Source organism: Mesoplodon mirus (genome assembly GCF_964341445.2).
Source record: "Mesoplodon mirus genome assembly, chromosome: 15".
Classification (NCBI taxonomy): Eukaryota; Metazoa; Chordata; class Mammalia; order Artiodactyla; family Ziphiidae; genus Mesoplodon; species Mesoplodon mirus.
In genome coordinates, this window is record NC_138991.1 from 83,657,554 (window position 1) to 83,680,029 (window position 22,476).

General features: G+C 57.5%; 1 protein-coding gene across 1 annotated transcript in view; it reads right to left on the minus strand.

Moving 5' to 3' along the window:
* Positions 1-3,558: 3,558 nt before the first annotated feature.
* The window catches only part of FOXK1 (forkhead box K1), a 69,246-nt gene continuing 50,328 nt past the window's right edge, over positions 3,559-22,476 (minus strand). Inside the window, exons 3-9 of the mRNA XM_082644426.1 lie at positions 15,581-15,737; positions 14,973-15,119; positions 14,242-14,435; positions 12,834-13,000; positions 12,442-12,726; positions 11,370-11,594; positions 3,559-10,810 (exon numbers count right to left, since the gene is read on the minus strand). Coding sequence (XP_082500552.1) covers positions 10,542-10,810; positions 11,370-11,594; positions 12,442-12,726; positions 12,834-13,000; positions 14,242-14,435; positions 14,973-15,119; positions 15,581-15,737 — 1,444 coding nt within the window. The 3' untranslated portion in view covers positions 3,559-10,541. The remainder of the gene's footprint in view (positions 10,811-11,369; positions 11,595-12,441; positions 12,727-12,833; positions 13,001-14,241; positions 14,436-14,972; positions 15,120-15,580; positions 15,738-22,476) is intronic.

The following is a 22,476-nucleotide window of genomic DNA, read 5'->3' on the forward strand; positions in this document are numbered from 1 at the left end:
GGCAGCAGAGTAGAGAATGGACTGGGGGGCCGTGGGGTGGGTGGGTGGAGAGAAGGGGCTGGTCCAGGAGAGGGAGGGAGGTTCCCTGAGCTAGGTAAGGGCCACGTGAATGGAGACGTAGGCTGATTCAGTAACCATTCAGGGGGAATTTGTAGCACCTGGTAACATGGATTTGGGTGAGAGGAAGAAGAGGGAAAAACCAAGGGCAACAGCAGGTTTCTGCTTATTGGGTGGTGCCATTCACTCGACCTCGGGGCAGGAGAGGATGAGGAGGTTTGTGGAGTCATTCTTTCAAGGAACAAGCAATGACTGAGTCCCTGTGCTGTGCTCGTAGTGTTTTAGGTTCTGGGGAATGGGGACTGCGAGAGGCCAAGTCCCTGCCCTCATGGAATTTACAGCCAACAAAAACGACCATTATCAAATATACAATCACACACATAAGCCTAGTAGTGAAATGCTCTGAAGGGGTCATAAAGCCGAGTAAGAGAAGAGGGTTGAGGGAAAGTTGAATGTTCTTTGGATAGGGAGGGTCAGGGAGGCCTCGTAGGGATGAGCAGCGGGGAAGACCCAGAATGGAGGGGAGGGGGCGGGCTCAGCACGCCTCTGCAAGCGTTCCGGCCTCGGGGCGGGGGCGGGGGCGGGGTGGTGAGATGCTCTTACAGCGCCCAAGTGGAGATGTTGCGGGTGACTGGTGCTGAGGCTGAAGAGCCGGGAGCCAGTGGCGGCGGGTGAGGCGGTGAGAACGCATCTGCCCCGAGAACGCATGGGGCGAGGCGGGCACCCCCCGAGAGCCCCGAAGAGCCTCAGGGTGAAGAGGAAGGAAACTGGCAAAGGAAGCCTGGTTACAGGCCGTCTTTCTGGGAAGCCTGCTGAGCACCGCACCTCGGCCGTCTCACCTAATATGGCCTTCTCACCCTGAGGAGAGCGTTACTGTTATCATTTGAAGGATGAGCTGGCTGAAGCTAAAAGACTGGCTAAGGGCCCTCATACGTGTAGGCGGAGGAGGGATCGGCACCAGCACCTGGACTCCAGGTCAACGCCTGTAGCCGCTCTGCCCGCTGCCTGCTGAGCAGTGGCCAGCGAACCGGGAGTCCCAGGTGCTGCAGGGAGGCCTGAGCGAGGTCAGCACGGACTCCGCGCACCTGGCGTCCGTCAGAGGCCCGTCTGGAGATGCAAAGCAGGTATTTCATTAGAAGATTCAATATTAAGAATTGCATGGGCTTCCCTGGTGGCGCAGTGGTTGAGAGTCCGCCTGCCGATGCAGGGGACACGGGTCCGTGCCCCGGTCCGGGAGGATCCCACATGCCACGGAGCGGCTGGGCCCATGATTCATGGCCCCTGAGCCTGCGCGTCCGGAGCCTGTGCTCCACAACGGGAGAGGCCACAACAGTGAGAGGCCCGCGAACCGGAAAAAAAAAAAAAAAGAATTGCAACCAGGTATGGAAGAACAGAAGGGGCACAGGGAGCAGCAGCTGCTCCTAATGCTGGGGGAACAAGGGGAAGAGGGTGGAACGGTGAAAGCCTCGGCTGGGCCGAGGGGTCCCGCAGAGCTGAAACTGACCTGGGAGGAGGCCTCCACGGGCTGGGACAACCCACTGCTGTCAGCTGCTGTGGTCAGGACGTTTCCTGGAGCTGAAGAAAGCCGCGGAGAACAGGAAGCAGCCTTCGGCCTTCCAGGCCCGGCCTTCCAGGCCCCGCCAACGCCCCGCGTCAGGCCGCCGGCCAGGGAGGAGCCGGCACAGCAGAGACGGGCTTGGAGAGGCCCAGCCCTGGAAGCATGGAACAGCACAGAAAGTTGGGTCTGAGGCTACCAGACAATCGCTTAATAACGACACGTGGTTTTGGTGGGAATTTGCTGGTTTACTTGAGCCGTGGCCTACAAATCAAATCCAAACGTAACTGCTTTTGGACCTACAAAATGTGAGACTTGGAAAGTTCAAATACCAGTTTCACAGCCACACACACAAAGTTTATTAAAGTAAAACATATATAAAGCACACAAATCTTAAATGACCTCAGTGATGTCTCACACTTCCATAACTCAGTGGTATGCTGGTAAACCTTTAACTGGCTCCGCTGTGGGTGTGGGGAGGCTGATTTGTAGTGTTTGATAATTTCCGTGGTGTGAACACTCCCACAGTGGCGGATTTCAAGCTGCCAACGTGCTGTCACTGGACAGTTGGGAGCAGATACACAGTAAGAAGCATCCCACTGGACAGTCTGTTCACCATACAGGCCCAATCCACACGAACAACCTCGAGAGCAGCGGTAATAGTAAAATAATAGTGTGCTGTGAATTGAGTATTTATTACCTTGGGTCTTAACGTAATTTTTTACATTATTAAGTTTATGTAAGTACAATTTTAATAGTGGCTTTGGTGAACAGTTAGCTCTCAGAATTCCTGAAAACTGAACACGCGGCTCTCGCAAGCTGGCGCCAGCACACGCTGCTGTAAACCTGAGCGGCCACGGCCAGGACTCAGGATACAGGACGCCTCCCCCTCCCCGCTGGCTCCCCTCCCCCGAGGCAGCTGCTAGCCTCGCTCTCATCACCAGAGATCAGGTTTGCCTCTTCTTACACTTCATACAAACGGAGCCCACAGTACTGCCTTTTGCCCTCGCGGTGATGCCGCGAGGCTCACCTGTGTTGTGGGATGACAGCGGCTCTTACCGCCGTGTACTCACCAGTGTGTGACGGTACGAGTTTACTGCAACTTCTCCATTCTACTCGTGATGAATATTTGGTTTGTTTCCAAAGTTCGGCAATAGTGATTACAGCTGCGATGCACAGCCTGGCTTCTGGTGGGGATACGCACTCCCTTGCCTTTGGAACTCACCCAGGTTCATAGGGTAGCTTAACTTTTATTGAGAAGTATGTGCTCCCACACACTCACACACACACCCCAAGTGATATTACCACGGGTAATATTTGACTATTTCTTACAAAATGTACATTTGCGTAAAATGCTATTTTAAGGTCTTACTAGTGAGAAATGATTGTCTTAATCAAAAACAAAACTTAAAAAACTTAAACAGTTAAAAATGCTAATGAGGGACTTCCCTGGTGGCGGAGTGGTTAAGAATCCGCCTGCCAATGCAGGGGACACGGGTTCGAGCCCTGGTCCGGGAAGATCCCACGTGCCATGGAGCAACTAAGCCCGTGCGCCACAACTACTGAGCCCATGAGCCACAACTACTGAAGCCCAGGCGCCTAGAGCCCGTGCTCCACAAGAGAAGCCACCGCAGTGAGAAGCCCGTGCACCGCAATGAAGAGTAGCCCCACTCACCGCAACTAGAGAAAGCCCGCGCGCAGCAATGAAGACCCAACGCAGCCAAAAATAAATAAATAAATAAAAGAGGAAATTGTTAAAAAAAAGATGGGAATTAGCCAATATAACTCCTAAAACTCATTATTCTCACTCTTGCTTGCCCTCTAGCTAAAATCCTAACCTGTGATTAATCTGTCACTGTTGTATGAAGGCTTCAGCTGGAGCGGTGATGGAGCACCAGAGGGAGGAAGAGAAGTCCTCAAACCTTAGTCAGCACCGTTGACCACTGTGAAATCTGAGAAAGGCACGTTATCAGCTGAACGAGGGGATGAGTCCCACGCACAAACATGAGGGAAACTTGAAGATCATGGATTTGTGACAAACCCCAAGTCAAGAGCCAGTCTGCGGCACCAACGCCCAAGCGCCCCCTTCCGGTGACTGTCGATCCAGCAGCACCCCGAAAAGAGCAGGCGGCGGTTTCCCCGCAGCTGAGGGGGCGGAGCTGCCGCTCCCAAGACCACACAGAGCCCCGTGTCGTTTCTTTAATATATAATTTTATTTCTGGTTATAGAAACAAATGCTAAGAGGAGAAACAAAACTTCCCCATCCACATACAACAATTTAATAGATAAAAGAACAGTTAAAATGAATGAGAAACAAAAAGTAGAAATTTTAAACTTTGTTATAGCTTTAAAACATTAACGTCTGGTACAATTAGAAATCACATTCAGATCTCAAACTTAAAAAAAAAAAAAGTATGGCTCCTTATTAAAAAAATACTGTATCCCATTTGAAATGAAAACGCAGGCCGGCCCAGCTGCGGTGGGCCCCGCCCCATCCTCTCGTTCCCGGGCCGGGGTTCGAGCCGACCCTCCTGGGTGTCCCACAGGCCCGATCACACTCACAGGTGGTGCAGCTTCCCATCCAACGCTCTGGGACCTAATTCACTGTACAGGATACCACCACTTTTTAAAGCACTGATGATTAAACATGTTGTGAAAAATACTCTAGACAGCCACCATAAAAAAAAAAAAAAAAAAACCACTCACACACAGACACGCCCCTAACAACACCCGCCCCCCCAAATGATCTTTACAGGAGAATTCTCAGTCAGATAAGAAGGAACGATCCGTGCTGGGTGTAACCCTCCCCCACGTGCGCCAAGCTGCCCAAGGTCAGGGCCTGAGTGTAAGCCACGAGCAGGGACACACTTTCTTCTTTCCTCCCGGATCCCCGTCCTGAGCTAGAAATCGAGCCAGGTCAGTTCTGGGCTACCAGGTACTCAGAAAGCCCTTCTGGAAGGAAGCTGGGAGGGGAGGAGGTCAGGGCCAAACTTAAAGTGTTGGGAGTTTTAAATCCTATTTTAACTTATTAAAAAAATTTTTTTGGACCAGTTAACCCAGAAATTTAAAGGCCAAGATCATAAGAGGCCACAGGTGTAGTTCGATCCCCTTTAGGCCAATTAACTTCAAGCACAAAAAATCCATTTCAGAGTCACAGGCCTCATTCCAGCTCAGCCAATATGTTCAGAATTTGGGGACAGGTCACAGCACTCCTCGTGGCTCTGGGCAACAGCTCAGAGGAGCAAGTCCTATTACTGCAGGTAAGAAAACCTTTACATAGGAAGCACAGAATCTTTTTAAAGTGTCAGACCACTGGAACGTTAACCCCGGGGTGGGGGGGGTCGCAGGTCTAAATGGCCATGTCCCTCTCAGGTCTGGCCTCCCCTGCACTTTTTACTGTTTCTGACACACAGTAAACCACCAATAAATATTTGGACGAATCAAGTGAGCCAACGATTCCGGAGAAGATTCTCAAATAAAGAATAATGAATTAGAATTCTTCCAATTCTACCTTGACTCTTAAAATAACTGGGTTGGGGCAAAAAGGCGAGAGTAGTTTGGAGACCTCTCACGTCTCCCTTGGACGCGAAAGGGAGACTAAAACCCGGAGGCATAAACTGAAGACACCCTGGCTCATCCGGCCGCGGGTGCGGGCCCCGTGCAGCCAGCTTTTGGCACGTCAGCTCAAGTAGAGAAGCGTGTCTGCTTCATCTTCTCTCGACCTCTTCCCAATCGCTACCAGCATGGTAAGCAGGTACAAGGAATGAATGAAACCCTCTGAGTGGGGCTCCTCCCTGGAGAGAAAGAGAGAAGCCTAGAAACAAAGTGACTGCTGCCTTCACTCTCTTCTAAAACACTGAGCAGCGAAAACCGTGCGGGAGAAGAAAAGACACTGAGGGTCCTGAGGCTCGCTCACTCGAAGAGTTCTTCATTCCAGCCCCGCGTGAGAACACAGCAGCAGCGCCCTGCTCCTGGCCAGGGGCCAGTCTGCAGGAGGCCTCCCATCAGCAGGCCGCAGGGTCACCGTGCTGCTCGGGGCGGGAACAGGGACAGTTTTCCCGACAGATCAGACCTCCCACAGCAGCTGCTCAGACATCCACTCGGATGTGATGGGGACACGGGGGTCTCGTCACACCTAGAGGCACGAATCCTTCCAACCTCTCTCTTCTGCTGAGTCGCCCTGTGCCCCCGGAGCAGGCACGGGGGGCGGGGGGGGGGGCGGTGGTGGCGCAGCAGGACACGGTCTGATGGCAGGAGGGGACCGTCCCTGCGGAGGCAGGGCTGAACTGCGGCCCGAGCCCGGCTGGGAGGCCTTCCGCAGAGACGCCCCCGACAGCCCGGCGGTGCTGGGGGCACGACAACTCGGCAAGTGACCGTCCTTTCTTTGCAGCGTAAGAGCAAAACTACTTTCCCTAAACACACTCGGCAGACGGCCCGTTTTCTATTTCCGTTCGGAGGAAATGCTGGTGGTGTGTCACACACCCTGCGCTGCAGAGCGGCTGAGACTCCGGGGCTGGACAGAGCGGGTGGCCGCTCTCTGCAGAGACCCTCACAGTCGGCCAAGGTCACCCGAGGGGCCGCGCGGTTACCGATGGCCGAGGACACCTGCAAGCGTCGGGCCCAGACCCGCCGCCCTTGGACCCAGAGGGAGCAGCTTCTGGTGGTAAAAGAAAACGCGAGAAGCGGGGCCCCGACAGGAAGGGCGGGCACACACGCAATGGCGAGAGCTGCGTCCTGAGCATTTTGAACCCTAACGCGGGAAGCAAGGCCTCGAGAAAGGAACCTGTGAGATGAGAGTAATTTCTAGAACATGGGGAAGCAACCTGAGGACCACGGACAGAAACCACTGCTGTGCCCACCGCACCCCAGCCCCGGGCCTCCCTCCCTCCCTCCCTCCCTCTCGGGCCCTCCCACCTTTACAGCAGCACGTGTGAATGGTTTAAATGGTGCTTTTATTAAACACCATCGTCTCTCTCGGCAGAGGTATCATGAGGGCGGCTTCGAGCAGCCGTGGAGAAGCCACTTTCACTGTCAGCCATGCGGGGACGGGGCCTCGGTTTAGCAACTCTGGCCGTCTCTACTTGCAGAGCCTCATGATCATTTTGGGTAACTTATTCTAGAACAAGCAGCACACTGTTTACCCAGCACTGAAGCAAGGGGCGGCCGCCATGGTCCGTGGCGCCCGAAGCCCGTTCCCGGGGGCACGACAGTCCCTCATCCCAGATGAAGCCATCCCAGGGCAGAGCAGAACTTGAGGCTTTTGGAGAAAAACAGCTCATTCCCCTGCATCAACTGTACGTAAGTCTAAACCCTAAAAGCCCCGCAAACAAACCTCTCTTCTCTAACACGCTCTCACATTTGGTCTGTTCTTTGTCTGCATAAAGGAAGAAACTGACCAAAGTAAAAAGCCAAAAAAAATTAAGAAAAAAGTCTTTCTCCTCCTTCTGAACTCCAAGCGGCCAAGAAAGGGGTTTCTGTCCACAGAGGTCTCACAACACGCCCCGGGAGATGCACAGCTCCCTCTGAATGGTCCCCGCAGAGCTACCTTTAGAGGAAGTAAGAGCATTAGCTGAACGATGTCTGCGACCTTGAACTAGTCTTTCGCCAGGACCAGTGAGGTCCAGAGAAGGGACCAGGCAGCCGGGGGGTCCCCCACAAACCCATTCCCTTCCAGCCTGAGAATCACCGATGCACGTTTAGCAACTCAGAAATCCACTTTCACCAAACTCCCACAAACAGCAAGCCCCAAACATGAACCAACCAGGCCCCGGGAGGGAGACCGAGGGCCCCCCTGCAGCGAGCGAAGTCAGAGACGACGGCGTCCGGCCTAGGGACCCCCCCCCCCAAGCACGACTCTGATCTCATGGGGAATGCAGGCTGTGTACGCTTTACGGACCTAAGAAGAAGTGAAGCTGGATAGACTGTCTGAGCACTGATCACAGGTTCTGCCCTCGACGGCGCTGTGTGACTGGGAGCTTCGCATGGGGAGAAAGCTGCAGATGGCGGACGAGGGACACTCGGTGTCCACTCCGGGGCAGCTGATGAGCTCCTAGGTGCAGCCCTTCCCACTGCCGACGCTGGACCCAACTGTCTTGAAGGAGACACTTAACTGTTTAAGAGCAGTGATTTTCGTGACTTCCTTCCTGTGCAAAGAGCATGTTTTCCTGTATCTGGCACTGGTAAAGGTGATGACTCGTCAAGCACAGCCAGACAGGTGGACCCAGGTACCCGGATAGAGAGGGAGCCGCTGTGACAACAGGGGCCCAAGTGCCCTGCCCCGAGCCGCACCCGCCTGGCTGATCCTCTGCGCAGATCCCAGCCCCTGGGTGCCCTGAGGCTGCAGTGACAGGACCATCAGGCCAGGTCAACTTGCTTGCGCTTCCTGTCCCAGTCTCAGCTGGCTCAGCGCACGCGCCGCAGTGCATGCTTGTGGCGGGCCAAGGCGCCGGGCCCTGAGGGCGGCGGCTCCCGTCGCTCTGGCCTGCCGCCCTTGCTCCCGTGGACGGGTCTGGCGGGGGGAGGGGGTGTGGAACCATCTGAGGACATCGGCGACCATTCCGGCCACGACGTGCATCTTCCCTGGGGAGCTGGCCACTCCTGGGCCCCGTGGCTACCAGTCCCAGGACAAGTGCTGGCGGGAGCCACGCATGCCATCTGGTCAGGTGACCAAAGGCCCATCCGGAAGCATACCGTGAACCTGGAGTGGTAGGTCCCCCGAGGCCGGGCTCCACAGGGTCCCTTCTTCTCCTTCCCAGGAGGAGCGAAAAAGGCACAAGCTCTCCACGTGGCAGAATGTCACCGAAGGATACCCTGTCCTGTCTCCCTTCCGGTTCCGGTCACCCCCCCCTCCGCTCCCCTGTCTCCCTTCCGGTTCCGGTCACCCCCCCCCCCTCCGCTCCCTTCTCCCTGAACCACGGCCAGAATAAACAGTGGGATCGCCGCTGATGACAGACAGAAACTAAAGAACCTCAGAAGTCAGGAAAGCACAGGGTCAGGGCCAGACTGACCAGACCAGGCAGCGAGGCCCGGAGCTGAGGGCGTCCTGTGGCCTCAGCTGTCCCGGGCATCTGTCCTCCGTGGGGGGCGCCAGCTCTCCCTAGGAGGGCAGCCCGCGAGCAAAAAGCCCGTGCGGGAGGCCTGCGCGGCCCCGGGACCGAGCAGCAACGAAGGGTAAGGAAGCGATGGCCGCCCCGGAGCCTGGCCGAGGACCCACGGGGGCCAGGCCACCGGCGTCGGGACGCCCGCCTCGGCCTCACTCGCTCTCACACTCGCCCACACACACCAGGCGCAGCCAAAGACACAGTCCACGCGACGCAACGCACAACGTCAGCGGGGCGTGAGCGCCTCTCACCCTGGGGCGGGAACAGGGCCGAGGCGCCACCCCTCCCCGTCTTGGCCGCGTCACAGGAGAGCTCCTTCCCACGTGGGTTCAGTGCCGCGGACGCCGGACCAGGCGTTTCCCGGGCCAGGCGTGCAGGGACAACCGCGACAGCTAGAGCACCTGGCCACGCCTGGCCCTGCGGTGGCGCTGCTGTCGGGGGCCCTGATGTGGACGGGTCTCTGTGAGGGAGGAACCGTTTCCGCCGGGGCCGCCGGAGCTCGTGTGGAAGGGCTGACGCGGGGCGCCAGGCCAAGCTGAAAGCCACTTTTCACAGAGACGTGCGTAACATTTCCTGAGAACGTTCTCCCAGCGAAGCCGAAGGACTGCGGGCTCCCCCTGCTCTGCTCACGTCTCCGGGGGGCACAGGGGGGTCCCACCGAGGCGGCGGGAGCTGCGGGCCGAGCCCAGGGCCTCCGGCGCCGCGGGCGGCAGACACGGTTCCGATGGGAAACGCCAGGCAGGCTGTCGGGCGGTGAAGACACCGGAACCTGGTGATAAAGCCTGGTGAGCGGCCACGTGGCAGCCAGCCATCAGAGCCACCGGGAAACGGGGGCCACTCGACGTGACAGTCCTCCTGTCGAACAGCCACCTCCTTCCCCCGAGGACCAGTGGCCGCGTGTCCCCCGTGTGGCTGGGACGCAGGCCAGACGCTGCAGCCACTGGCTCAGGTGGATCTTTCGTGTGAACGGCTTTCTGCCTTGAACACCAGTCCGGGAGGCCGTCAGTCTTTCTTGAAGTTAACAGACAGAGCGGCAGGTTTATCTCCGTGGGATTAATGCCAGTAAGAAGCCCAGACCTACGGCCGCTAAACTGTCTACAGACGAAAACCGCAGAAACTGATGATCCCTTCTGTGTCTGTCTCAGGTTGACGATGAAGCCTGAATTCCGTGTTTCAACAAAACCAGAAACACTTGGGGCCCAAAGCCAAACCAGGCCCCTCCACTCCGTCCCATTAATGCCAATACTTTCTATGTCACTTTTAGGAGAAGAAACCATAGGACAGTCTGGAATCTGGCGGTGCTGCCTTTCTCTCACCTCTTTCCAATCTCTTACAAACAGGGCTGGATCCCCAGGCCTGTGCTCTCCTTTGGAGGCCCGTATGCACCAAGCTGCATCTCTGTCCCGTCCTCGGGGCGAAGGCTGCTCTGGGAGCCTGGCTCCTGTGCGGGGTCGGGGCCGCCTGGACGTGGTCCCGGAGACGCTGAGCTACCACCTTCTCCCCACGCCCTTGACGAAAGGCATGGGGAGAAAAGGTGCTGCTCGGGGAGAAGGAAACGAAAACAAAGAATTCCCAGAACCGTACAATCAGCTGTCTGAACGTGTTTATGGGTTTTTGTTTTAAACCAGAGAGGGGGCAGGAGATAAGACGCCGGGAGGATGAGTGTGTCCGGGTGCACGTGGACGGAGCCGTCCTGCCCGTTTGGCACTGAGCTCAGTCCGCGTGGCGCCCTCTCATTTCGGTCCCGAGCGGCGGTGGTGTCGGCCGCCTCGGCCCAGCTCCGGAACTCCTTTTGGCGTGTGTCCCACTCCACCTCCACGCGGGCGATGTCACTCCCCGGTCCCGGGGCCCTGTGGGCCGGCAGCCGCAATCGCCCCGGCCTGAGTGGTCACAGTCCCCACGGGCTCCTCCACTCGGGACCTCTTGAGCTCGGGTTCCCCGGGGGGAGAAGCGGAGGGGCCGGTGGCGGCGGTGCTGGTGGCCGCCGCTGCTGCCGCTGCTGCCGGCTCCTCAGGCCCCACCTCGCGCACACGCGTGACCACCACCGGGGTGGACGAACTAGCCTGAGCCGCGAGGAGCTGCAGGGGGCTGGCGAGGGCTAGGGCGGAGGAGAAAGAGTCACGTTGGGAGGCCGGCTGGGAGCGGCGCCCGTCTGTCCTGAACACAGGCCAGCGCGGCCACACGGCCACACGAGGGCCGAGGCACGCCGGGCGCCTCTGGGCAAAGCCAGCGGCAGCGCTTGGCCGCCAGCCCCTCCCGGACCCCGGCCCACTCCCCGCCCCGGGGGCTCCATCCCTGTCTCCTCCTCGCGCTGCCGCCTGTGTGTGTGGATCCCTCTAGACACCCCGCTGGCTCCCGCCTCCCCCCGGGCAGGGCCTGCCGGCACCATGAGCTCTCCTGCGTGGCGCTCAGGGTGCCAGTGGCGTTTCACTTCCCTCTCTGACCTCTATCCCCAGCAGGGCATGAGCCCCGTGACCTGGGGATTTTGCCTGTTCCCTCGGGGCTGCCCTGGCATCGTATCCCAGTGCCCGGCACATAGCAGGTGCCCGATAAACTGAATGGACGACTGCACGAACTGGGAAAATGTTCTTGCTGCACTGACCCTGGTCAAACCACAGAGCTTAAGGCCAGGAAGTGGACGCCGGGCAGGGCCTCACCGTAAGCGCTTCCGGCTAGGCTACTCGTGGGAACGGTGTGCTTGCCGTTCTGAGTGACGGCCCGGACCGGAAGGTGGTGCTGCCCGATGGTCACTGGTGTGGCCGGCTGCAGGATGGTGACCGTGTGTCCGGGGACCCCTGGGGCCATCTGGCTGGCCACCGTCTGGATCACTCGGCTGGCGGCAGGGATGGTGGCAAACGCGATGGTGGGCTTCTCTTCCAAGCCTGCGGGGACAGCGTGCGTCAGAGCCACACTCATGGCACCCGTGGTGGCACTCACAGGCGTCCCAGCCTAAGCCTGTCCATGTGGGGAAGGGGGCCCTGAAGCAGGGACACTGGGAAAAGACCCTGGTTCTCAACTTCCATTCCAAAACTTCCAGTGATGGAATGTTTTGACAAGATAAAAACAAGTAGTAGGGCTTTAGGAAAAAATGTAAATACCTTGCACTTTAACCAAAGCAAGTTTAATCTAAGAAAAAAAGCGTATTGTTTGGAATGAAAGGATTTGCACTTGGAGCCGTAACTAAGTTTTCTTTCCCCAAAACGCATGTGTCGTTAGGATGGTATTAGAGAAGATGTAGCCGCTGAGATCAGCCATCGGTGGTCAGGAGGATGCTGCTTCACTCAAAAGTGTCCTCTCGAGGGTCTCTGACAGCACTGGTTACAGGTTCAACATTGACCTCATTAATTCCCTGGGGTCCAGAGTTCTAACTCAGGACTTTGTGTTGTACTTTGAACGCCTCCTAAGGACCCCTGCTGGGGGTTCTACAGGACTCTTCCTTCGACTCCAAGCTGAGGCCCCGTACCTAGTTCAGGGGCACCTGGGGGCGCTGGGCATCCGAGGTGCTGCGCACAGGGAGGGAGCAGCGTTTCAGAGGACGATCAGTGCTGCTTCATAGGACGCGCTTCCCGAGAAACAGGAGTGGGGAGGAAAGGCCACAGCCCGGGAGCCACTGTCCCCCAGAGACAGCCTGGGCCCCACGCCTGGGCTCTGCAGCCCCCCTGGCCCAAGCTGACAGCTCCACCTTCTGGAGACCCACGTCCCCACCAAGGGACTGCGTGGCGATGTTACCTCTCGCCTCACTGCCCAGGTCCAGCACGGCCGTGCCCGCCGCTTCGTGGGCAGCCCCCGCCGAGGCCTGGCTGGCGAGGATGTATCCGTTGGCGGAGCTGGCGGAGCTGGTGACCACCCTGAGCATGGTGACAGGGGGCGCCTGCTGCACCACGTGGATGGCGTGGCCCGAGGGCTGCTGGGCCGTCACTAGGGAAGCCGGCATGTAGGCGACGGGCTTGGCCACCAGATTGGGCGGTCGGGGCGGCACGGCCATGATCACCGGCTGGGCGCTGACGGGAGAGCCTGCGGAGGAGGATGCGGGTCAGCGGAGACCCCCGCGTGCCCCCTTCCTGGGTGGGGCGTGGCTCCGAGTTCCGCCACATCAGACCAGAGGACAAGACCCTTCTTACCGGGTGCGCTTTGGGAATACCGATACTCGGGAACAGAAGCTAACTTTGCCCCAAAGTCAGGGTCGTGCGGAATGGGTGAGCCCTCCCGGGATAGGCACTCTGGAGTCTGCAGGCCACTGGAACGCGGGGACATGAGCCCGGGGTGGGTGGGTGAAGCTGGGGCGCTCCTAGGAGGGGGGAGACAGGACCACAGCAGTGAGTACATACGACAAGAAACGAAGACGCCACTTATCAAAACGGGAGACATCTCAACACCCGTGCCCTACATGCTGCCTTTGCCCAACTTTTCCCGATGCTTCTCTGTCCTCGCGAGGGACTTCCGACCCTGGCACTCCGCCCGGTACACGTAACATCACCCAGCGTTTAAAGGCCCAGTGAAGGCCACGATCCAAAGTGTTTACCTCCTGAAGGCCCGGGCCAGCCTCCCAGGAAAGCGGCTCGGGCTTCTGGGTGAAAAACAGCAGCTTTGCTGGGATGGGCACCAACCTCCCCCTGGACAAATCGACACCCGGAGAGTAAAGCACATGCTGGGAGCCCAGCCGTTTTGTCTCGCACAGGTTAATAATCCACAGAACACTTCGCCTGGGTCTAAAATCGAGCATCTCGCCCAGCTCCTGCCCAGAGCACTGCCGGGATGGGCTGGACAGTAGACTCTCCCCGACCCAGGCCTAGCGGCCTCATCTGACCTGTCTGACGCTCAAACTGGTGGCCACTGGGTCACTCTCCAGCCCTCGTGTCTGTGACGGCCCTCTCACCATGAGGCTCCGAGCGCCCATCAGGGCCTTGCTAATCCGGCTTTGCTCCACCCGCAGCAGAGGCACCCCTGCCTTCTCTCCCTGAGACGTGGCGCATGCCAAGCTCTGGCTGAGCTCTCCTCCTGGCCTAGGGGCTCCTTCCCCGAGCCCCACCCGCCCCAGTGCAAGTTCTACCAGCACAAGAACAGGTTCCCAACTACCAGTGTGACCTTGAGGACGGGCCCCCTTACAGACACTCTTTACGCGGGGTTCCTTGGGCAGCGCTGGACACACAGCGCAGGCCCCGTCACTATCCCCAGCTGGCCGGCGGGCTTGTCTACACGTGACAAGCGGTGTTGGTCACAGGGTTGAACTATGTCCCCCAAAGACATACTGGGGTGCCACCCTCCAGGGCCTCAGAAGGGGGCCTTCCCTGGAGACAGGGCCTGTGAGAGGTGGTCGAGTCCGGTGAGCGGGAGGGGCCTCGTCCGCCTCCGTTTCCCCCCATTCCCAACGCGCATCATCCCAGCGTCTGAGAACCGACGTGGAGGACCAGCTGCCGTGTCTGCTCGCTCCCTATCACAGGGTTGGCTGGACCTGAGCCGGTCTCTCCAAAAACCAGCGAAGAGGTTTGAGTGGCCACGGCCCCCGGGGGCGGTGGGGCAGGGACTTACCTGGACGACAGCGGCCCGAAGGGGGTGCGGAAGCAGGAGACACCCCGCTGCCTCCGCTTCCGGAACGCCTGCTCCACGAGCTTGGCCTCGGAGGCGGGGTCTATCCGCCAAAAGGACCCCTTCCCGGGCTCCTCCTGGGAGCGAGGGACCTTAATGAAGTAGCGGTTCAGAGAGAGGTTGTGGCGGATGGAATTCTGTGGGCAAAGCAGAGGGAGTCACTGGTCACGGCGAGTCAGACCTGAGCACAGCAGCCAGGACAGCACGGCCCCGGGTCCGGGCCGGAGAGGCCTCCTCGGGGGCAGGGGGCGGCTCACTGGGGAAGGACAGGGGTTTCACAGTGGTTGTTCTTGTGAAAATTCAGCACAGGCTCACGACCACCCCTTATACAGGAAGCAAAACAGAAGGACAAGCCCTGGCCTGGGAGACGCCCAGCTCAGAGCTTGTACTGAACCAACTAGCCAACGGGACAGAGTGGCCCCGGAGGAGACCTGAGCGGCTGTGACGTGCTGGCTGTGGACAAGGCCGGCGACGGTCTGGTGAACTCACACAAGAAACCGTCTGGAAAGAGCGGGGACAGCGTGTTTCCAAGTTAGCGCAGGAGGAGCCGGAGCACCAAGTGCGGGAACGTTTCCGGACCCAAGGGGGCGCTCACTCTGGACACGGCGCGGCCGGCCGGGGAACGAGCCCCCAGCCCCCGGGGGTTGTAGAGTCGGGGCCCGGGCGCACCGCACCTGCCAGCCCTTGTCGGCTGTCCGGTAGTACGGGTAATGCTTGGTGATGTGTGCATAGATGCCGCTCAGCGTCAGCTGCCGGTCCTGCGCCGAGGAGATGGCCTGCACGATCAGCTGTGCGTAGGAGTACGGCGGCTTCGACTCGTCCTGAGGACACAGCCAGCGTGGGGTGAGCCTGGAAAGACGTTTCCGGTCCGACCCCCCCCGCCCCGCCACAGGCCACCTGCTCACGGAGAAAACCCTCCAATGAGCGCGCAGATTTGCAGGGTATCCGCTAAAACCAATCCCCACGACCTCCTCTTGTTTAATCCATGTGGTTTAAGCTAGGAAGAGCTGTGTCTCCCCCATGGGGGTAAAAATTAGGTTTATTCATAGTTTAATTCTGAAATTTCTCACCTCCTCTGCAAACTGATTTAAAAACAGTTGTCAGATGGGAACGAACTAAGACAAGGCTGTAAGGCGAGAGCCTGACATTCTTCTCAGAGACTGTAATTACGCTCGGAGCCATCCCGTCCCCGTGGGCGGGACGAGGGGAGGACGAGGGAGGGAGGGGCAGGGACGCCAGCACCCCACGCCCGGTCACCGGCCAACGCGCCGAGGGCTGAGACCTTGGGGCTGTCCCCTCCAGACGCGTCGGCTTGCTGCTCCGAGGCGGCCTTCGCGGCGAACTCCGCCGCCAGCTGCAGGTCCGAGGTCACGTTCTGGACGAAGCGGTAGCTGGAGGACCCGGCCCCTCGGGGGCTGGCCGGGCAGGAGTTGGGGACACTGCGGAGAGAAAGGACACGTCCTGAGTTCTGACCCTGAGCTGAGGAGGTGGGCCCGGTGCTACAGGATGCCCGGACCCCCGGACGGCGCGGGCGGCCGGAGCTCATGTCACTGCCCCATTCCCACTGTCCTGACACCGCACCGAGGGCGGCCAGGGGACTTGGGCGGGTGGTGGCCACACGATGGCGCCCAAGGAGAGGTCAGGAAGCGGGGAAGCACAGTGCCCGCCTCCCCGACCGGTTCCCAGGCCCGCGGCGCCCACCCTCACGGTCGGAAGCTGCAAGCCAATCCGTGGGCGGGAAACATCGGGGCTTCCACTCTGGGTCTCAGCCCGCACGGCCCGACCTGTCTGCTGTCTGTCCCCGCTGCCCTGCAGCTGGTACAGCGGGGCCCGCCAGCCACAGGCGTGGCCCAGTTCCTGCTGCTAACAAGGGGGACTGCGGTCTTCAAGCCATGTCGAAATTTTGATTTTGTAAGTTACAAGTATTCAGAGAAAAAACAACACAAGCTCTGAAAGTGGGACCCAAACCCAGGTAAAAAGTGTCCCTGCTGAGAGCTGACCGAGAGCCCAGCATCGCCCGCCTCCTTCTGCTCTGCCCACACCTACCAGCGCCCCCGGAAGGTGCCCTCCACGCTCCCAACGCGCCCAGGCACTCCCGCCATCGTCCAAATGACAAGACGGCCCCCGAATCCCCACAAGTCAAGCTCATGTGAAAGCTCTTCGTGCCACTGTCCTGGACACAAACGCAGAGCCTCCTCTCCGGCTGGGCTGCCCTCACTTGGCTTCCCTGCCCAGCTCCTCAGAAGGGGGAGCCGCCTGTGGCTTTGAAGGAGGGGCTCGGGAGATAGTTACTAAACACGGGAAGGGAAGAACGAAAAAATAAAACACTGTGACTGGGAAAAACCTAGCAGTTGATATGAATGGTGAATTCCACTACAGTCGGTAATCACCCCTTTTTCGTCAGGAATCTGCTGCAATCTATGTAGAAATTTTAAGGAATCTTTTTTTTTTTTTTTTTTTTTGTGGTACGCGGGCCTCTCACTGCTGTGGCCTCTCCCATTGCGGAGCACAGGCTCCGGACGCGCAGGCTCAGCGGCCATGGCTCACGGGCCCACCCGCTCCGTGGCATGTGGGATCTTCCCGGACCGGGGCACGAACCCGTGTCCCCTGCATCGGCAGGCGGACTCTCAACCACTGCGCCACCAGGGAAGCCCTTTTTTTTTTTTTTTTTTTAATTCTTGTTGTCCTCTCCTCTAGATTCCCCAAACATGGAGACAGTAAGTCCTGTGAGTATAGAAATTGTAACCAACGACCGTAAGGTAGGATGCAGTAATAAAAGCAGCTCTTTCTGAATTTCATTTTGAATGCAACACACAAAACCCCAGCTTATAAAGTAAGGTAGGAGGGGAGAGAAAGCGTCTTACTAGTAACATGCTCACACACTCAGCGTCAGGTCTTCCAAATGCACCCACCCGGGAACCAAATGCCATGGCACACAGTGGTTCAATGAAGGTGCAACGCTGATGGGGGCTGGGGGGAGGGGGTCCCTGAAGACTCTCTGCCCTGCTTCCTCCAACGACGTGGTGCTGCAGGACGTGCCAGCTCAGAAGCGCCGGTGCGCCAGCCCCAGTCCCAGACATGTTCAGCGCCCCTTCTGGACTTGCACACAAGTGAACCGAAACACCACGCCTGGCCCATGCTCTGACCACAGGGGGCGAGAACCGTCCCCCGGAAACACACCGGCCTCAGGACAGATCAGGAAATGTCCAGGTTGGTGGAAACAGACAGTGCAGGGCTTATCTGGGAAAACCTCGCTGACATCTGACCTGTGTGACCCATGGGGCACCCTGACCAGTGCAGACAACAGACAGCGACTTCTGGGCTTGGGCACTGGGGATCCATGGCCTGTCCCAAGTCCATATTTTGTAAAAGATCATAGAAAATTTATATCTAACTCTCAAAAAGCAAAACCCAGAGAAAAGTCTGTCATTCTCCACAGAATGATTTCTAGTGGAAATAATGAACAGCGGGCTCGCAAACGGGAGGAGAGGCCGGGCAGCCGCCACGCCACTTTCCACGACGCGCGCAGGCTTGTGCTGACAAACCCTTCCTGGGGAAGCGTCCGCGGGGACAGGGCACCGCCGATGCCCAGAGGGCCCAGCAGGCCCGGCCTGGAGAACGTGCGTTCGCGCACACCGCCGCACAGACCTCAATAAACCCCATTCAGCCGTCACTGCAGGCTGGCCTCCGCCCAGAGGGCTGTGCCTGGTACCCAGCCACCCTGGCGTCACACGTCCGGAGGGAAGGAGCAGAGGTGGAAGGAGGTGAGCAGGACATCTCTGGGCTGAGAACACGCGAGTCAAAGGCGGGCCTCGTGGGTGGGTGTGTGGGGGGGTGTCTGGGCGTCTGGGGGGCGTGTTCCACCCTGGGGAAACCGACCAAAACACTGAGTGTCCCCCGAGGGAGTTTCCTAGTCCTCTGCAAAGTCCCTGACAATCAGCAAAATAGGAAAGATTCCTACAGTATAAACACACACGTTATCTCTAGAGGGGTGGGGGAGTGGAAATGCCGGGCCCCCTGGGACGCCAGGCTTCAGCAAAGAGCCGCCCGCTTCAGGGGCCCCCCAAGTGTCCGGGGTGGGGATGTCTGATCTGCGGACGGGGTAAAGCAGCAGAAGCCAAGCAGCCTGGAACTACCCGACGTCACGTGATAAACACCATTCTTCCCACCTTGAGGTTGAAAGTGGTAACGACGTGGAAGACGCACTTTAGGACATCAGTCACTGACCCCCCCCAACCCCCCTTTTACGGAAAAACAACTCCTAAGTCACATTTCCGTCCAGGCAAGAAGGGCCTCGGGTCAGGAGTGGACATGGCTCGTGGCTGGCCCGTCCTGCCAGCGTCTCACCAGGACAAACGTGCCGGGCCCTGGGACAGTCCAGGCCCAGAACATGACTCCTGTGACCGCCCAAGACATACCTGGAACCACACTGCACCCTGTATTCACAGCAGCCTGACGGAGATAGAGCGCCCAGGCCCACTGCGAGGGTGAGAGCCTGAGCTGAGAACAGCACATCTGACCAGAGGCCACTGTCCCCAGAGACATGCTGAGCCTCGTCCGGGCTCCTGCCGTGCCCACGGCGTGGCCCTTGCCGTGCCGCTCAGACGCCTGGCGGTCCGGTTCCGCCTGGGCCTCAGCAAAGCGCGCAGGTGGGAGGCTCTGGGTCCTGCCCCTCCCGAGCCAGCCTCCTGGGAAGGAAGTCCTGCTGGTCCCGCACCAGAAACATTTTCTTTCATTGTTACTTGTTTATAAAGCGCTTCAGCCACTTAAAGAAAATCTGCTTATGGCACAATTTGCCTCAAATCGATTCCAAGTTGTAGAAGGGTTTTTCAACAGAAAAAAATTATAATTAAAAAAAAAACAAGGAAGTGGAAATGGATCTGAAACGGAGGTGGGAACGTGGGCTGCCCAGGCGTGGGGGCAGCGTGGCCCCTCCACCCTGGCCCTGTGCCTCGTTTGCCTGGATGGAGGGCAGCTGGGCCAGACAGGACACGGGAAACACACAGAGGAGGGGCTCTCGGAGGACGCCAGACGGCGGGGAGGGGGGTTGCTGGGGGGAAGGCAAAACAAAGCAGCAGGATCACAGCCCCAAAGAGGTGAAGAGGCTGTATTCACAACAGCAGGACACAATTAAGAGGACATCTGGAGAACAAGGAAATGCTTACAGTTTTTAAAAAGAGGAGAAATAAAAGTTCAATAAAGGGTGGAAGGAGAAACTTGAGAAAAGCAGAAAGCAGAAAAGAGAAAGGGACGGACAGAGGAACAACAAGGTGGGAAAAGAAGACGAGGACGCAGGGGGAGAGAACGTCACAGAAGTGAGAAGATAACTTCCTAGAAAGGTAGGAAGTGAGTCTTCAGATCCAAAGGGTCCCATTAAATGTCCAGCCCCCTCCTAGGCACCCCGCTGAGACGGGGCCGGTGCTGCGGATGCCGGAGACCCAAGCCCCCCCGCCCGCCCCCAGGGGGACACACCGTGTACAAAAGGGCCAGGATCACAGGAGCATCAGACTTCTTAACAGACACACTCGAAGCTAGAAAGCGACATCAGTTCTGAGCAAAAACGTTTCCAACCTAGAACTCTCTACCCAGGATAAACATCTATCTAGTGTGAATGGAGAATAATGACGATCTTCAGGTATGGAAGTTTTTATAAAAAAACTTACCTCTCCTGTCCCCTTCCCCAGGACTAGAAGATGTTGTCCAGTAAAAGGAAGGAGAAGATCAGGAAAGGGAAGACCGGGGAGCTGGGAGAGAGGGGATGCCCAGGATGGGGTGGAAGATGATCCCAGGGTCAGAGGCGCCCCCTGCACCTCGGGGCCAGGCCTGGGTTCCAGGTGATGATGTAAATGTGAAGGGTGTGCCAGTCGTCCCAGGTACCAGGAGATCAAACCAAACAGAGAAGGGGCCGCTGTAACTCCCGGGAGCACAGGCCGGGGAGAGGCTGAGCAGTGTGACCGTCACACAGCCGCACTGAGGCCATTAACCGACACTTCTGATGTGATCTCGTTGGGCTGATGGGGTGGGAGGAAAAGCCAAGTCCTTTGTCCCACAGGAAGTCAGTGTATGATGATCTGAAACTGAGACACCAGAAGGTGAGTAGGTGCCGAGGGGCGTGAGGACAGGCTGGGCGTGGCCAGGGGCTGTCTTGTCATCACCAGCCCTGCAGAATCTTCTGCTTTCTGAGATCACATGCACATATTACTTTGATATGAATAAACCTTTAAAAAACACAAATGAAATCAGTACCACCTCTCTCCCTGTGGGCACCTGCTGAACACGCAGCCCAGCCGTTCTACCCGCTCTGCTGGAGAAGAACCTCAGTCTCCCATCTGCAAAGTGGGGCTGGCAAGGCTGTGACACCACACGGCAATACCACACAGGACCACCGTGGAGGTGAACGGATGTACTGAGCTCCCAGCCCACCGCACAGGTCCAGCGTGTATGTCAGAGACAGCTCTATTTTTTTTTTTTTTTTTTTTTTGTGGTCTGCGGGCCTCTCACTGTTGTGGCCTCTCCTGCCGTGGAGCACAGGCTCCGGACATGCAGGCTCAGCGGCCATGGCTCACGGGCCCAGCCGCTCCGCGGCACGTGGGATCCTCACGGACCGGGGCACGAACCCATGTCCGCTGCATCGGCAGGCGGACTCTCAACCACTGCGCCACCAGGGAAGCCCACAGCTCTATTTTTATCACTGTTCTTAAAATCTTGTGGCTCACGACCCTAACAAGTGTATTTTAACCAAAATAATCAAACCTGAGGGTTCCATGGCCTCAGCACGGACCGTTTAGACACTTCAGAGAGGTGATTTCAGACCCAGGAAACTAAGAAACTGGAAACAGCTGCCTGGCCCTCGGTGGGGCACTGGTCAACCAAATACAGAACACGTCAAACAGTACACTGTGCAGCCACGAGTGATGCAGTGACACAGAAAGGAGCCCGAGACACAGAGGGACAGGAGAAAAAACAAGCTGCAGGACATTCTGAGCTCCAAGGGACCTTTCTGGGGAGGGGTCACAAGTACTGACACCCGTCAGACAAGCTCTCCGGCATGTTCAGAGAAGATGCACCTGCAAACATGGACTTCTCTCCAAGAATGTCACTGCACGATTTTTATTTTCTGAAACATTTCAATTTTGTAGAGTGCACATATATTGTAATATTTCTGTAATCCGGGGGAAAATAAAGGGAAAGAGAGGCCAGTCTCTTAAGAACACCTGTGCTCGCTAAGAGACACTCAGTGCTGTGAAATCCTGGGACACTATTTTATTTTATTTTATTTTATTTTATTTTATTTATTTATTTATTTATTTATTTACTTACTTATTTATTTGTACATTGGAAATAATACTTTATTTGAGGACTGAATAAGAGATTAGTATGCACTGCCTGACAGAGTGCTGATTAGATAGCAGACATTCAACATACTTCTCTCTGTACCCCTATTGCTTTTTTTTTCACTCATATCCAACATGGCCAATATTTGTATTTGGATATTTCAACTCCAAGACTCTTTACTTTTAGTGAAATTGGCCTTGCTTTCCAGAACGTTCCCTCCCCCCCCTTTTTTTTACAACTATAATTGGAGTATAATTGCTTCACAATGGTACTGGGACACTATTTTAAAAGGTTAACTCATTTATGAAACACACCTTGTCCCAGTGAGAACAATAAGCGAACAGGCCTGAGCCCAGAAGTACCAGGTGCATCTCCGAGCAGAGGGCAGATCCGGGCGGGGGGCCCATGCCTCCCTCAGGTCCTCCTCCAGGCTCTGCCTGCTTCCAGAAACCCAGAGCCGCAATCTGGAAAGGAAGGGCACCAGACCGGGCCTCGCCCAGAAGGCACACCCAAGAACACACTACATGGCACCCATGCCCCGAAGATGTGCCCGAGAGCAGGGAAACAGCTGCCCCAATGGACACGAGACTAAAGCGCAAGCCCAGTCAACCTCCTCTCAACAATTTAAAGCCAAAAAACACCCGGGCACGGCTGTAGGCAGAAGGAAAACTATAAAGGACAAGGAGGGCCGCACCTTTCTGTGTAGATGAACCAATTTTTATTTCTCCCAAGTTTTCAGATGGGGAAAGGGACCAGGTGGGTGTGAGTGGGGCTGGGGGGTGCGAGGGCCACAGGTGCAGATACGGGTGCGGGACCCACTGAGGGCGGGTCTCCCAGACCAGC